We start from the raw sequence: 15395 nt of genomic DNA, 5'->3' as shown, positions 1-15395 counted from the left end.
GCTGAGGTCAAAACGATTATAATATGGTGTAACAATCTTCATTCATGGTCTTTAAAATGTTGGTAAATAATGAAAACTGATGATCACATTTTTTAAAATTCAAATATCACCACATTAATGATTTGTGATTGCTAACATCTAATTTAGGCATTTTTTTCCCCATATATGGCTTTAAATCCTCTTTCCTCAGTGCCTACAGCTAAATGTGTTGTCCTCAAAGAGATGACTAATTCTAATTCTGATTCTATAATTGATATTTTGTTGTCGTTTTTATAAATAAAATAAAAAAAAAAACAGCCATCAGTTTGTCCAGGGCAAACCTCAGCAAATTCATGCCAACAGCAGACTGTTTGGTGCAAAAAAGAAGAACTTGCAGGTTAAGTGGATGTGTTTATATTCAGAAAGAAATTTGGCCTGCTTCTGAGAAAATCCTTTGCTGTGGTGGTGAAAATGCTGCGGTTTGCCTCGCTGCCTCCGAGACTGGACAGCATGCAGCCATTCAGCCAACTATGAAGTCTGTATCATAACCAAGAGTGCTTAAAAATAGTGTGAAGCCGTTTGTTTTCTGTTTTTGTTTCTCGGTTGCTAGGCGCCATGCAGAGCGGCAGCCAGTAGCTCTCGTTTTTTATATTGCATTCATTGCATGACTTGCACATGTTGCACTGCTGTTAACAGGACTTCCTCGTTCACTGCACATTTTTATTGTTAGCATTTGACATTATGTGGTACTTTATAAAATTTAGTACATTTTTTAATCATAGTATATTTTACACTTTATTGTACAGTTTGTGTCTTTATATAATTTTCTATTTTCTTGTTTATTTGTATTGTGGTGATGGTCACTTTATTCTTACTTCTTGCTACTGTACCAACAGAATTTCCTCTTTGGGATCAATAAAGTACTTCTTTTCTATTTGTTCTATTCTAAACGCTAAAATTAAGATGAAAGTTGACTTTTTCGACGGCCCTCTGTGGGGCGGCAGTGGGCTCCTGCTTTTTTTCAAAGTGGAAGTGGTAGTTTTCCTCAGCAGTGGCAAGATGGGGCTACTGAAAATCTTGTGGTGGCGAATTGTAGGAACTCTTGTGCTGTTGTAAAGTAGAGGCTTGTTGTCAATTTGAGAGTTAGGAAGTGGCTTTCTGATACTAACACTGCACACTGATTCACAGTAATATCACTGCTACAAATATCCTGCCGTGAAACAGAACAATCTCCCAAATAAAAACACTTTGTATGAAAGACATTTTGACATTAATAAGCCGATCAGACTTTGCTGGAGTTCAGGATTCAGCTGCTTAACAGATGATTTAACTGCAGCTGATAAACCGTGACTCTGAACGCTCACCTGTCAGAGGTGAAGAAAAGTCCACGGCGTCATTAGATCCCGATAGATCCTGTTTCCACGACTGGGATAAATTACAGTTATAGGCTAAATAATTAACGAAGCTGCGGCCGTGTTTTGTTGTGCGTAAATGTTCACACCTCTCTCTCTTTGGAAGCGCTTGTATAGATCTTGCTGCTCTCAGAGGAAGCAGCTAGAAGCACCAAACTGAACTTTAGCTCCTGATCACATTTTGAGATTTGCGCCTTCATTAACTGTGCTCTCTGAGTTGTTTATGGACAGGGTGGCACACAAAACCGCAAAACCAAAAGCCAAAACTGAAGTTTTAGGAGTTCTGTTATGCTGTTGAAGTACTTTCTGCAACATGTTTTATTAAAATGAAGCGGGAAAACTTCTCCTATAGGCAAGACAGCCATCATTTATTCATAACACTGAAAGCTCTGTGCGTGTGTGATGATAACTTCTCAAACTACAGCAACTTATGGTACAATAAAATGTGTTTATATTGGGACTCTGCTACCCGTTGCCATCTTTTGGTTTAATCACTAGTGAGCACATGTTCTGTAAAGCATCCTCTGCACAATAATGACTCTGTTGCAAATATTCTGCTGTGACATGACAAACTCTCCCAAATAAAAAAACTGGATATGACAAAAAAACATATTTTGGTGCAGATCAAACAGGAAAATCATATCTATCTTTGGTAAAGTTCAGGATTCAGCTGTGTAGCAGATGATTTAACTGCAGCTGATAAGCTGTAGCTGTGTATGTGACCGCTCACCTGTCGGAGGTAAACAAAAGTCCACAGTGTCATTAAATCCTGATGGATCCTGTTTCCATGTCTGGGATGAATTACAGTCACGGGTTAAATAATTAACGAAGTCACGGCTGTGTTGTGTTGTAAATGTTCACACCTCTCGTTCTCTTTGGAGATGCTCATGTGTGTCCTGCTGCTGTTTGGTGCTGATTTATTAAACTTACAGGAAAAACCCTTTGCTGTTATTTCTTCGCTTCGTGACGAGACACAGATTTGATGATTTCCAATCTGTGTGAACAGCAAAGCACCAAACAGAGTTTTAATGTGGACCATGCAAGACGTTTGTCGATACTTAGTGGAAACCGTCAGCATTTAAAATCATTTCAGTCAAATATAAAATGCAGTTTTGTTGTTAGTCAGATTTGTAGCGCACATTGTTTAGGCTGTATTACAATTTACCAAAAAAAACATGCAATTTACAGTACGTGTGATTCCTGACAGTTAATGAACAGGACAAGAGAACTGGTGTAATGTTCATCATCTCTCTGTGTTAGCTTGCCAACATGAGCACAAAAAGCATGAACGTGAGCCGTGTCACACAAAATAATGCGTCTTTAGTGTATTTGGCGGTCAGCTATGAGAAGCCTTTATTTCTCACTGTTGTACTTTAAATAGATTTCCTCCAATGTTTCCTTCGTCTGTTCGATGGGAGCTCAATCAATCAGGTCTGTATTGATCATGATATATCCATGAGTCGTCGGTCACTGCTGAGCTGCTGGCGATTGTTGTTAATTGAAAATATCGACACGAAGCTATCCCTTCGATATCGAACGGTGCTGTTAGTTTGTTTGAAAAAATTGGAAGAAAGGTAAATAATCAGGAAGTATCCGAGAGTATTGTCATTGGCAAAATGCCAGTGAGCTGAGGCCCAGAGGTGCCATAATACCGCAGTAAGTCTATATATCATCAATTATGTAGCAGTTACAAACAAACAGGTGATGAACTGAGGGAGCAGAAGAGCCGAGGATGGGAAGCTGAAGGGAAAGGATCTAATTAAATGTCCCTCGGCTTCTCCAGTCTGTTAGCCACTACGCTGGTGTTCCAGTCTCTGTGTTGAGCTTATTAAATTCAGATCAGTTAAGTGCTGTTTTTAGACTGGTGTGCACAGTAATAAAGTCCAAACAGTCCTCATAATAGAAGCTTTAACGCTATAAACACAGAACAACACAACAAAGGAAATAAATAAATGCAGCATGTGGAAGTCTTCACTTGATTATATCCAAACACGTGGTCAGAAGATTTAAAACAAGCTTCGGTTTGCCATTAAAAAAAACAACAAAAAAAACGGAATTGTAGTCTCTCGCCATTGTTTGATCACTTAATGATGTCTTTTCTTTCTAAATACGATGTTGTGCACCATCCAAATTCATGGTTTTGGTTGCAGTCCCTCCCCTCATTTCTTCGACAGTTTCTTTGTTGTGCGTATTTTTGTGCTCCTTCAGGTAATTGACCGATTCAAAGTGGCACAGCAGTGAAATTTTCAGTGCAATTACAATGACACTTCAGCTGCAACAGAGAGGGGGTTTAGCTGTCTGAAAACTCAGATAGAATGTCAGATTTTGGCATCAGTCTTGGAATACGAGAGGGGGAGTGCATGTTTCTAGACTGCCTGTTTCTTCTTTTTTTTTTTTTTACCAAGGTTTTACCAAATATTTTAATAGTTACAGAGGGCAAACTCCAGAAGAAGAGGCAGACACTCCACTCTCTGGTGTCAGCCCCTCAGAGTCAAATACAAAGGCCTCTTCAGCATATTATTTTGCACCAAGGATCAGCAATTTCTGAGGTGACTGTGGTGCTTTTACTCTTGAGTTTAATCACTTTACAAGTATGTCTCCAAAACAATTGACCAAAAATAGCATGTATTTCACCAGAGAATGAATATGAGTGGATTACAGTTTCAGAGATTTGTAGTTGGGCCTGGCAACTGATAGATTAAGTTCAATTTTCACAATAATGTCAGCATTAATTAGTGGCTCAATAAAGAGCTTTTATTGTGTCTTGCTGCAAATTTGTCACTTGAATACCCCAGTTCTATTACAGGACTATGATATAATGCAGAAGGTTTAGAAATACATAGATAAATCAGCATTGCCTTCATCAGTGGCCTCCTCTAATAGCAACCAAGAAATGAACAGGAAAAAAGTCACAGTGCAAAGGCCTGATACAACTAGATTTGATGGTGATTTATGTAAAACATGCACAGAGCATGCAGCAATGCTCAGATGTAGGTAAATGCTCATGTTAACCTACTTACATAAATCTAGTCATAGCCCACTTCTTAAAGTGTAGCCACATGTATAATTCATACACCAGTTTTAAGGTGGCCCAAAGGATATTTCCGCTGCCACTCAGTCATGCCAAATCCATCTATATCTCTCTTTAAACATGCATGGTGTAATTTGTACCGCACCTCTATGATGATAAGTGATCTCAGTTCTCCCAGAGTTATCTCTAACAGCATCATTTACACCGTCTCCCAACAACTGGGCCACAGGGTGTGTGGTGCACATTAATGACCTGATGGCGCACCAGCCTCCATTCATTCTACAAGAGACCCTTTTCTTACAGGCGCTGTAGTTTCATCTTCTGAGCAGCTCCCAGGAGAGGCATTTTCTGGCCCGTTATTGGTTGGAAGGTGGATAGTGGCCATTAGTTGGGAGTGATTTTAATCATTTTGGCACTTTTGCTCTATTTTACAGTACGGAGACTACGACCCCGATGTTCATAAACCCGGCTTCTTGGCTGGGAAGAGTCTGCTTCCAAAGAGAGTGAGTGGCAGCCGCTTGACTTACTGTCATTCATGAGTGACGATGCTGACATATTATCTTGGTCTATACATGCAGTGCACATGGCATTTAATTGGTACTGTACGCATTTATTGATATTTATGTCTGTCTCTCTTCATTTCAGTTTCTTAACTTGTATATAATGACTGCGGCGATGTGGGAGGAGAAGATCACAGCTTGTTATGCACAGCACATGGGCAAGACGAGGTGAAAACCGCTGCACTGAACTGAAGTTTCACAGTCGTTGGCACACTTTCAGCTTTGAGTTCATATAAGGTGTGCTTTAAACATGTTTAATACAAAATAGGAGTCTACTTTGGCATTAGAGTGCGTAAAGACTTGTATAAAAGTAGTTTCTGAAGTATTTCTAAGAAGCATTAGAATTAGCTTTTGAACATTTATTTGTAGATGTAGAAAATGCATCAATATCAAGCAACTCACCACAGCTCATAACGTATCACTGACGTGTATTTAAATGTTCTACGGATTCACATGAATCTAAGTTACTGTAGCTAAGTTGGAGAAAAGTCTGTAAAAATGGTATCGCTGTAACGGTTTTAGTAAATCTGAAATGACAGGAGAGTAAAAATCAGTTATCGTGCTCTTGCACTTTGCTCCTCCACTAAGCTGAAGTAAGCTGAAAATGGATAGGGAGCAAGTGTGAGGGCTGTGGAGTGTCTTAAAACTCTGTGGGTGGGAAATTTTAGGATGGCGAGTGAGTTCTAAAAGCCAGAAACCTCAGCACTTGATAAAGTAATAAGTGAGTCACTGGTGCTGATCAATAACCCTTTCAAACCCAGCAGTGGGAGGGCAGCTGGTGGTCCTACACCTTTAGCATTTTAATTGTTTTGGAAGTGATGTAGGATAGTTGGGGCAAAGGGACGGAGGTTATTGCTCCACCAACTATTGGACTGACTGCTATGAAGTTTGGTAGAAGACAGTCATATCTCCTTCAAGATGAACAACTTTGGGGAGGCTATAACTTCTTCAGCGGCAGTTTCAGGTGAAATTCTTAATTTGTCCAACACTTTGGCGAATGAGCAAAAATCTGAAAGCTAATGGCACCAGCATGCAAAAGCATGATAACGCTGTTCCGCAAACTGCTGCACTCCTCACATGATAGATCCTCTCTAAATGCGTACAGAGGAGTAAAGTGTAAAGAAATAAAATAGTCCAGAATTGCCTCCATTTTCAGTAGCTGCATTATTTTAGAATATCAAAATCGCATAAAGCTGAAATATTCAGCCCCAGATTACACCATACAGTTAAAGTTTTATTTCATCTGTATTTTGGTCCATATTCTCTTAGAACATGATTCAAAATGTATTATTAAAAAACAGATGTCAGCACCACATCAAAGCCACTGATATGCCATGTGCATCTGTATGTTGTTTCATCGAGTGAAAACCCACTGGTTTGCACTTAAATCAAGTAGTTACCATTTATATTTCTTCTGATCTGCTCTAAAGTCAGAATGTACTCGCTGTCCAACCTAGTTAAGATTTGTTTACTTGGCATCGTGCTCTCTCGCCTGTTTAAACTTTGATGAAGCTTAAATCTTCAATTTTCTAACCACCCATATCAAACAGGCAGTTATTAAAACTTCACATGCCAGTATGGCCTGATTTTTCCTCAGCCATCAAAGTATGCTAATGCTGCTTTTTCTTCTTTCTTTTTTTCTGCTGAGTTGACCCTGAAATCACAACAGATCTGCCAACAACACTGCAGAACAGAGAAGAAGAGGGGAAGAGTTGGATGCATTTGTTTACTCTATTGCAGTATTTAGAGTCTTGGAGACATGCAGCATCTTGTTTTTTCCTCAAGCATGACCTCTAAAGCCTGTTAGGGATTTACAGTTGTGTTTTGTGTCACTGCAGCGTGTGTGTGTTCACCGTCATAAGAGCTATGTGGCAGTTTTTATAGATCACACAACACGACAGATGATACCCACAAAAGCAGAGGAAAGAAGGTCTGATCTCCTTTTTCTCTCCACTTCTGCACCTCCTCTCCTCCCACCCCTCCCTCCTTCTTTTCTCTATTCCTTTGAATCCCTCTCAATCTTTTTCTCCCTCTGTCTTTGAACCAGGGAGGAAGCTGAGATGGAGTATTTAAAAATAGCTCAGGACCTGGACATGTATGGTGTCAATTACTTTTCAATCAGGGTGAGTCAATGCTGCTTTGTTATATCTTTACAAAGTAAGGCAATATTAGGAGGCGTGGTGGTTTCACTGTTTCATGAAATGAAGAGGGGGGAATAGCAGTCTGACTTTACTGCTTGTCTCATAGTCGAATTCACTATTAGAATATTGAGCTTTTTAAAACAAAGTTTTATATTTTGGGCAGCGATTTGGTACTGGACATCATTTCAGAAACAAATGTGCAACAACTCGAAACAAACAGAAATTCACTTGATCAATGTGTTGTCTAAAAGGCCGAGGCATTTCTGAATACCACCAAAAAGTCAAGCTAAGCTTTAGTAATTCACTGTAGCTTTACCTTTCGAGTTAACAAGCACAAGTTGCGTATACACCCCACAACTTGTTTAGCTCTCTTCAAACAAATAGTTTTGGCAAACGCAGCCACTGCAAAGCCACCTCTGTCAAGTGCAGGTATAAATGAGTGTCGGCTGGAAGGTGGTTGCTTGTATGTTATAACGAGTCTGTCTTAGTCTGCTTTTTTTATTTTTTAGAATACGAAGGGACAAGCTCTTCTTCTGGGACTGCACGCCCTCGGTCTGCACATCTACAAGCCGGGCAACAAGCTGACACCAGAGGTGACCTTCATATGGGACGAGATCCAGCACATTTCATGCCGTCCGAACCTGGTGCGAGAATCTGCTGTTGAAGTTTGTGATAAAGATTGATGGGAGAGCAGTAAGATTACTGAATATGTATATAAATATATTTCAGACAATGACACATTAAAGAGAAAACCAACATGAAGTGTCTCAGTAAGGTGCTGGGTCACCACAGGCCTTGGCATTGATTCTCCAAGACTCTACTGAAGGGATGAAACACCATTCTTCCAAGTGATATCACCTCAGTTGGTGTTTTGATGATGAGGGTGGTGGAAGGTGCTCTCTAACATTTTGTTCCCAAATCGTTATTCACATCATTTTCATACTTATCAATCTCATCGAGTGATCCCCTCATGCCATATGGTTCCCAGATGAGGACATTTTGTCGTCATTTGCAGTGACCCTTCCCTCCAAGTGGATAAGTAAACTCAAACTATCCCTTACAGGATAATAGAGCCACCAGACCCCTTACTGTAGGAGTCAGTTTTTTTCTTTAATTTGTCAACCATCTGTGTCTATACACTTAATGAATGTGTGAAATTGATGATTGTGTCTTTTTTCTTATGGGGTCTGTTTAAAAATCTGGCATTCTTTTTTTCCCTCTATATTTAGTTTAACGTCATACTTTTGGGCAAGAAAAAAAATGTTGTCAAGTTCAAGTCTTCAGAGATAAAGTGCCGGAAGCAAGCTGAGATGGTAAATGTTGCTTCAGTAGTATTGAAAACGTAATTTTGGCTGAGAGTAAAGAAACACTTTTCATGGTACCCATTCTTGTTTTATGTCTCTTGTGTAGGTCCTCTATCTGTTTGCGGTGAACCATTTGCTGTTTATGCGCCGACGGAAACCGGACACGATTGAAATACAGCAAATAAAGATTCAGGCGACGATGCTGAGGGCCAGAAAAGAGGTACTGATGATGTGGAACAAAGGCAAGGAGATACAGTTGACTTTGTCACTAACCAAGGTTCAATCCAAATGTAAATGCACTTTTTAACCAAACTCCTAGAAAATCTGCAAAGATAATGCAAATTCACGTATGTTGCTATTCACTGTTAATACAAATATGCATGTATCAGGAGTTGGACACGGACTACGAAGCAAGTTTGATAGAGCCAAGGTTTCTTTGTGTAAGCTGTCTCAGCAAAACCTAAAATCCCATTCAGAGATAATGGATGTCACCAAGATGATTATCAGCTTTCTTTGTTAGCCAGGTTTTCTTCATCTTAATCCGTGTGAACTCACTTAAAAGGAGTCATTTCACACATCATGGGACTCTTCTTTGGCACGGATGTGACCGATGGTGCGCCACCACTTTCAGTCAGTGGCAACTGGTTTTTACAATGGAGAACTATGAAGAGTAGAAAATGTCTGACACTGTCCCATAATGAAGGATGCGTGGAAATCACATTAGTTTTTGGTCCAATCAAAGTGAAGCTAATGTTGTTGACTGTAGATTCTCTGTGATGTATGAATAAACCAATAGACTAATCAGTTTTGTGTTCTGTTAGCTGCAGTACCAGCAGTGGAAAACAAAATTGGCAGCAAGTCAGGAACAAGGATTAAAAAAAAAAACATATTCATGCATTTTCTGCATCACTGACTGAATGCATGTAGGGTTCTCAGGCAATGTGATGTATACAGTTTGCAATACTGCACAGGTACAGCTTGGTTCAGTGGCATCACTAACATACAGCTCAACAGGTTTGCACATATGATGTATTCCCTGCAGCATCGGTTACTGTGGCCATCTAGCAGGTTAACCCACCAATCTCACTTCACAGCACAGCCCTCTAGTGACATCGCTGCAGAGGTGGAAGGTGCAATGAGATGACCCATTTAAAGAGCTCCTGTCACACCTCTAACAATGGAAAACCATGTAAAAATAATAATTAAAAAAAAAACACTATGGAAACATGGCATTTATTGTTGTTTTCTGTAATAATTTGAGGTTTTCATCTGTTGACATTTTTCTGATTTCTCCCTGAGTGACGGTCAATTACCACACTTTTTACTTGTTTGATGAGTGCTGAACAATTGCTTAAGTTAGTCTCTGCTGAGCTTAGGCACATTTTCTTTTCCACCTTGTTAAGGCGTGAAAATTGTTTTGTAATGTAGCAGCGTAATCAACTCTCTGACTCACGGCCTCACTCCGTTCAGGTGGAGACACAATAAACATTCTGTCCAACCACTTTCATTTTGTTCCATACTTTAACAGTACTTGTCTTTAATGTGATTCTCAAATTCAAGCACACTGCTTTCTTCGTATAAATTCTAATAATGTGCAACAGAACCAGGCGTCTGTTTTTAAAAGCCTCCCTCCTGTCTCTTGTCTTGTGTTGATGTGTCCATCGGGTGCATCTGTCTCGTGATTTTCTTCTGTTGGATCCAAAGTATGCTTTGTCCATTGTATTTTCATTCATATTCCATCTTTTGTTGCTGTGTTTCTGTCTGTCTTTGTCCGTATTTCCACTCATTTTTTCCAACCACATTCCCTTTTCTTTGACCGCACTCCAACGTCTGTGTCATTCAGGAAGCGAAGCAGCGTCTGCAAAAGGAGCGGCAGCTGCGAGAGGCGGCAGAGAAAGCCAAGGAGGAGCTGGAGAAGAGGTTAATTCAGCTGCAGACTGAGGTTTACATGGCCGGGGAGACACTGGTAAGATTTTGTTGGTTAGTTGAATCTAAAAAAAAAACAAAACACCATTTTGTTGTCTATTTCACAGAGACGCCAGGTTTCAAAACAAAATAATTCTCTCAATATCAGTGAAATCCCCATTAATGTGCCTCACTTTTTCTGTTTTCACCTCCCTTCTTCTACATTCCTCTCTCTCCCCTTTTGTCCTCTTCTTCCTTGCACATATGCTTTGCTTCACTTTCACTGTCTCCTCCCCCATTTTTAACTTTACTCGCCCCTTTTCCCCTGGTTATGTTTACCCTACTCCCTCTTCCTTCTCCTCTCCAGGTGTTTTTGACGCAGGACCTGCTGGCTGCAAATGCGCAGATCGCAGAAGAGCAGGCCAAGAAGCTGCCCCAGAAAACTACCGAGGCTGAGACTGAGAAGCAATGCCAAAAAGTGACCACCGTCAGTGACCAGGAGGAGCCAGAGAAGATGCTGGAGGCAGAGATGCTCGCCCTCAAGATGAATGAGGAGTTGGAAAAGAGGTGAGGAGAATAAGAATGAGGATTGGGTGGAGGAATGTTTAGTCACACAGTTTATCTCTTCAGTTTTGGTCTTCGTGAGCACCATTTCTCTTGAACCTCAAATTCTCCCTCTTTGTATCCACCTTACTCAAACAACATGCATCATTTTTACATGTTTAAATCACTTATTCCTACATGTTAGTAAGAGGGTTTTCTCCCTTTATACAAAATGTAAACCTTTCAAACAGGCTAAGCTGTCTTACAAGAGGCTTCTAGTTACTAAATAGCTTCTACAACTCAGATGTTTTTGAGTTGCCGTGCTGTTGAATGTCAAGGTGCACAAACATGCCACTGCACATTAGTTTGTTCAGCAGCACAGAAGTCGGTCGACAAGCTCCAAGCACAGAGCTCGGCAAATTGCTTGATCAAAGAACGAGAGCCTCTAAGTTGTTTAAAATCATTTATTTTCAAAGGCTTTGCTCCTGCACTGCAACTAGAAAGCAGGGTGCGAACACCTTACTTCACACAAAGGAAAAACAGGGGGTAAAAGGTTTTGTTCCGCAGCCCTCCCCCCATATCTGAGGCAGAAGCGTTCATTTCTGCTAGTTAATAGTTGACAGTAGTATTGATGGATGTTGGCTTTCTCTATCAAATGGCCTCTTTTACAGCACACTGAAGTTAAAACAGTGCTGAAACTCAATGTTTGATCTGTGTTTTATCTGCAGCTTTGTCTCTTTTTTCCTCCCCTGGAGTGGATCAAGTCAATCAAATCAAGTACAATATCTGCTCTTGACTTTTTTTTTTTATTCCCTTGTAGGTCAGATGGATGAAGAGAGTGGGACTTGAGTGATTCTCAGTCAGCACTCTGTAAGGCTTGATAGATGCCAGTCAGTTGTAGCAGAGAACTTGTGCCATTTTTTATAATACAACAGCGTCCATACTAAGAATATCACTTCAGAGCCTCTACGTTTATTAGGCAATCATTTTAAATGGGCACCATTAACCACTTGCCGGTAACTACAGTTTCTGGATGAGCACTTTCCTGCACCAGAGAAAATTTAAACCCGCGGCACTCAACATGTAAATGACTATGTCCACTCAAACCCTCGAGGCACATAGCTCCCCCACATCAGCGAGGAACTGCTGAGTATTCAGGAACACAATCAAAAGAAATGTAATCACTGGCATATAACATTCTTACATCTCTGTGGTGAAATAACGCAGTCAGAAATGATTGTCTTTTGGGGTCGTACATTGATCACCTAGGTAATAACAAAGTGACATTCCTGGTTCACTGAGTGCCGACATACTGATTACGTAAGATAATTTTGGATTCAATTTAGATAACTCTGTTTCCATTGAAGGACTGGGAGGTGAATTAAAGTATTAAATATGCATCTTTGTGTCTGTTTGTCCCTCAGGGCCAAGGAGGCTGAGCAGCTGATACAGGAACTGCAGGAAGCCAGAGATGCAGAGCGCAATGAAAAGCACAAGCTGCTGCAGATTACAAGCAAGGTTATCTATACAGTAGCTGTCTTAGGTCACGTATTTATGACACACGTGTTACCACTCACATATATTTAACATTCTGAATCCCAAAACCCCATTTAAAAAGAAAAGAAAGAAAAAACCAAACAAACACTGAAACTCCACCTTTTATCATAGCCAGAAATAGTAAAAACAGGAACAATTGTTGGATTTACTTTCCGACTGTCTTTGATGTAATTGTGTGTGACTATTGGTTTTGTTGGTAAAAATCTGACCACATGTGAGCTAAAAACTGGGATGTCTCGTTTAAATATTTGCCAAAAAATGAACCATTTACAGTTACTAGATTTTGCAAAGGAAAAAAAAAAATCTCTGCTCCTTGGCATATTACAATCACAATCACATGACAGAAATGCAAGGAATTTTGGCTGAACTAGGGTAAAAAGATTTTTAAAAAAGAATAATTCGGGAAATATCTATTGTGTGTAGAGTCACTATTTACACCTACACCTGTAGGTACTTGAAATGAAAATGAAGTGAAAAATACTTTGTTCATCCCAGAAGGGAAATTCAATCCTGTAAAAGCTCACCTTTCTTTTTTTTTCTTTTTTTTTTTTTTTTTTTAAATCAATATAACATATATTATATACAACAATAATAATTATTCAGTCAGTTGGATTTGTTTTTTAAAGTGATGACTGTTGGCAGGAAGGAACTCCTGTATCTCTCAAAAAACTTGCAAAAAGCTATACATGATGATTCCAAGTTTTTACAATTTTTGTAAAATTGTTAATCAAAGAAAGTCTTTTGTTTGTTTTTACTGCGTAGACATGTTTGAGTTTTCTCTACTTGGAGCCATCGTGCTGTTTTCATAGATCCACAGGAAATTTCTTGGATTTGGTTTATGCATATAAGTCACGTAATTGAATTGGCAAAGTCAAATGTAAATGTTCAAGGACAATCAAGCGTTGCTGAAATTAATGACAAGTAATGTGGGCAAATACACAGAGATGTTAGATATATGCTAATTTCAGCCCCTCTGTGACACCGATTTGCTTATTTATTGCTTTTTTTTTTCTTTTTTTTTTAAATAAAGGGACAATACACATTAATGGAGCTGCAACAAATTATTATTTTCAGTATCAATTAATCTGAGTCCTAAAAAAAATGACAGTGAAAATGCTGATCAAAATATCCCAAAGCAGAATGTGATGTCTTCAAATGTGTTGTGCAAACCTCCCAAATACTCAGTTCACTGTAACATCAGACCAAAAAAAGCAGCAAATTCTTACACTGTAGAGAAAATGGAACCGTTAAACGTTAAATGGTGTATTTATTTGAAAAATAACAAGCAATCATTACATGAATTGATTAATCGTCAAGGTTTCTGCACATATATAAACAGTACCGTTAATGTTTGACTAATAATGTTTAATAACCTTATTAGTCAAAGCAATATCCTGAAAAATAACCACATAACAAATCACACAGTCAGAAACATTTACACACATGCATACAGAAAATACACACAATACAGAGCTGCACATGCACATGGACAAAAAAAAAAAAGTTGTGTCCTTTCCCAGTGGAAGAACGAACTGCTGCCGCTGGGATAAAAATACGCAATGGCCGTATAGTTTTGACAGTTTTATCTTGACTCCTAATAACACACACACACACACACACACACATACGCCTACACATGCACACACTGACACATGCAGCTGCAGCCCTGCAAAGCCGCACTAAACAAGAGATACTTGCATAAGACCGGGGCGCGCATGAGGCAGCCTACGCAAGAGCTTCCAACATGCTAAAAACCCACACATGACACATTCATCTGCCCGCACACATGTACTCACACACACACACACACACAAACACGTATTGAGATGCTGGCCGTGGAGAGAACGCCAGAGTCTTATCAGCTTATGAATGAACAGTATAAACATACACAAACACCGGTGCCACCATATCAGTGAAAAGTCTGCACGCATAAAGACACTGTTACACAATATTCTCTATTTCCATTTACATCGACTTCGGTCAAACTGCCCTCTGCGCTCTGCCACACCGTGTTTATGTTTGGATTCACATGCCAAGCGTTGGATTTACATTTATATTGTGTACACGGTCCTCTTCTTATCCAGCAGACTTCTGAGGTAGCACGTGGCCAATGCATTTCTGACTTCAGGTCAAGATCTGAAAGCATATATTTGTGTGTTCATGATCTGTGACCAGAGAAGTAGTAGTCATCTTCTTGGCCCCTTTCCTCCATTTGAAACATTCTCTATCGCCATTGCGCCCGTGTGTCCTACGAATCTTTTCTATAAGTTCTGCAACCATCATGTGCTGTGATCCTCTTTCTTTATTTCTCTCTTTCTCTATCCGCTCTTCCTTTATTTTACTCCATGTTTTCTTTTTGGTCTTTTGTCTCATTTCCCACTATATTCCTGTCAGTTCATTTACCACCTCTAGCGTCTTTCTGATCTTTTTTTTCCGATCACAGTCCCCAGGTCTGCCGTCTGACAGCACGCCTCAAGACCTGAGCTTCAGCAGGGAGAACCTCAGCTTCGACTTTAAAGACACTGACATGAAAAGCTCCTTCACGGTGACTCAGACGAAGAAGTGAGTAGCCAGTGCTGCTCTGCTGATCCTGCTTATTATTTTTGATTCTTTGGCAGGTTTATGCAGCGCGTTGTACACTTTCTGGTTGTGTGGTTGCGCTTGACTGCAGTGGGTCGGTGGATTAAATGTTCATTGTCAGAAGAAAATGATTAATTGAAAAAAAAATAAAATAAAAACCTCTTTCAGGGTACTTTTGAGTAACCTAAGATTTTGTAAATTGATGCTGTGCTGTGCTTGGAGGAATACCATAACATTAAATATGCACATTTTGATTCTTGAGTTCAGGTGAGCTTTTGACCCTCATTATTAGCTGCCATTAATGCTGCTGCCAGTATTCGGGCATTTTCATTTCAGTGGCTGTTACGGCCAGCGCTTGCAGACAGGAAAAAGCACATTTAGAC

General features: G+C 39.7%; 1 protein-coding gene across 1 annotated transcript in view; it reads left to right on the top strand.

Moving 5' to 3' along the window:
* Window positions 1-14998, top strand: part of nf2a (NF2, moesin-ezrin-radixin like (MERLIN) tumor suppressor a) — a 30085-nt gene extending 15087 nt beyond the window's left edge. The window contains exons 5-14 of the mRNA XM_008298585.1: window positions 4857-4925; window positions 5068-5150; window positions 7030-7105; window positions 7633-7767; window positions 8353-8427; window positions 8534-8647; window positions 10271-10393; window positions 10700-10899; window positions 12300-12405; window positions 14876-14998. Of these exons, the coding sequence (XP_008296807.1) occupies window positions 4857-4925; window positions 5068-5150; window positions 7030-7105; window positions 7633-7767; window positions 8353-8427; window positions 8534-8647; window positions 10271-10393; window positions 10700-10899; window positions 12300-12405; window positions 14876-14998 (1104 nt within the window). The remainder of the gene's footprint in view (window positions 1-4856; window positions 4926-5067; window positions 5151-7029; window positions 7106-7632; window positions 7768-8352; window positions 8428-8533; window positions 8648-10270; window positions 10394-10699; window positions 10900-12299; window positions 12406-14875) is intronic.
* The last annotated feature ends 397 nt before the right edge of the window (window positions 14999-15395 follow it).

The sequence above is a fragment of the Stegastes partitus genome, unplaced genomic scaffold, assembly GCF_000690725.1.
Source record: "Stegastes partitus isolate 25-593 unplaced genomic scaffold, Stegastes_partitus-1.0.2 Scaffold1329, whole genome shotgun sequence".
Classification (NCBI taxonomy): Eukaryota; Metazoa; Chordata; class Actinopteri; family Pomacentridae; genus Stegastes; species Stegastes partitus.
The sequence above is the reverse complement of the archived record's forward strand: the minus strand, read 5'-3'. Positions and strand labels throughout refer to the sequence as shown.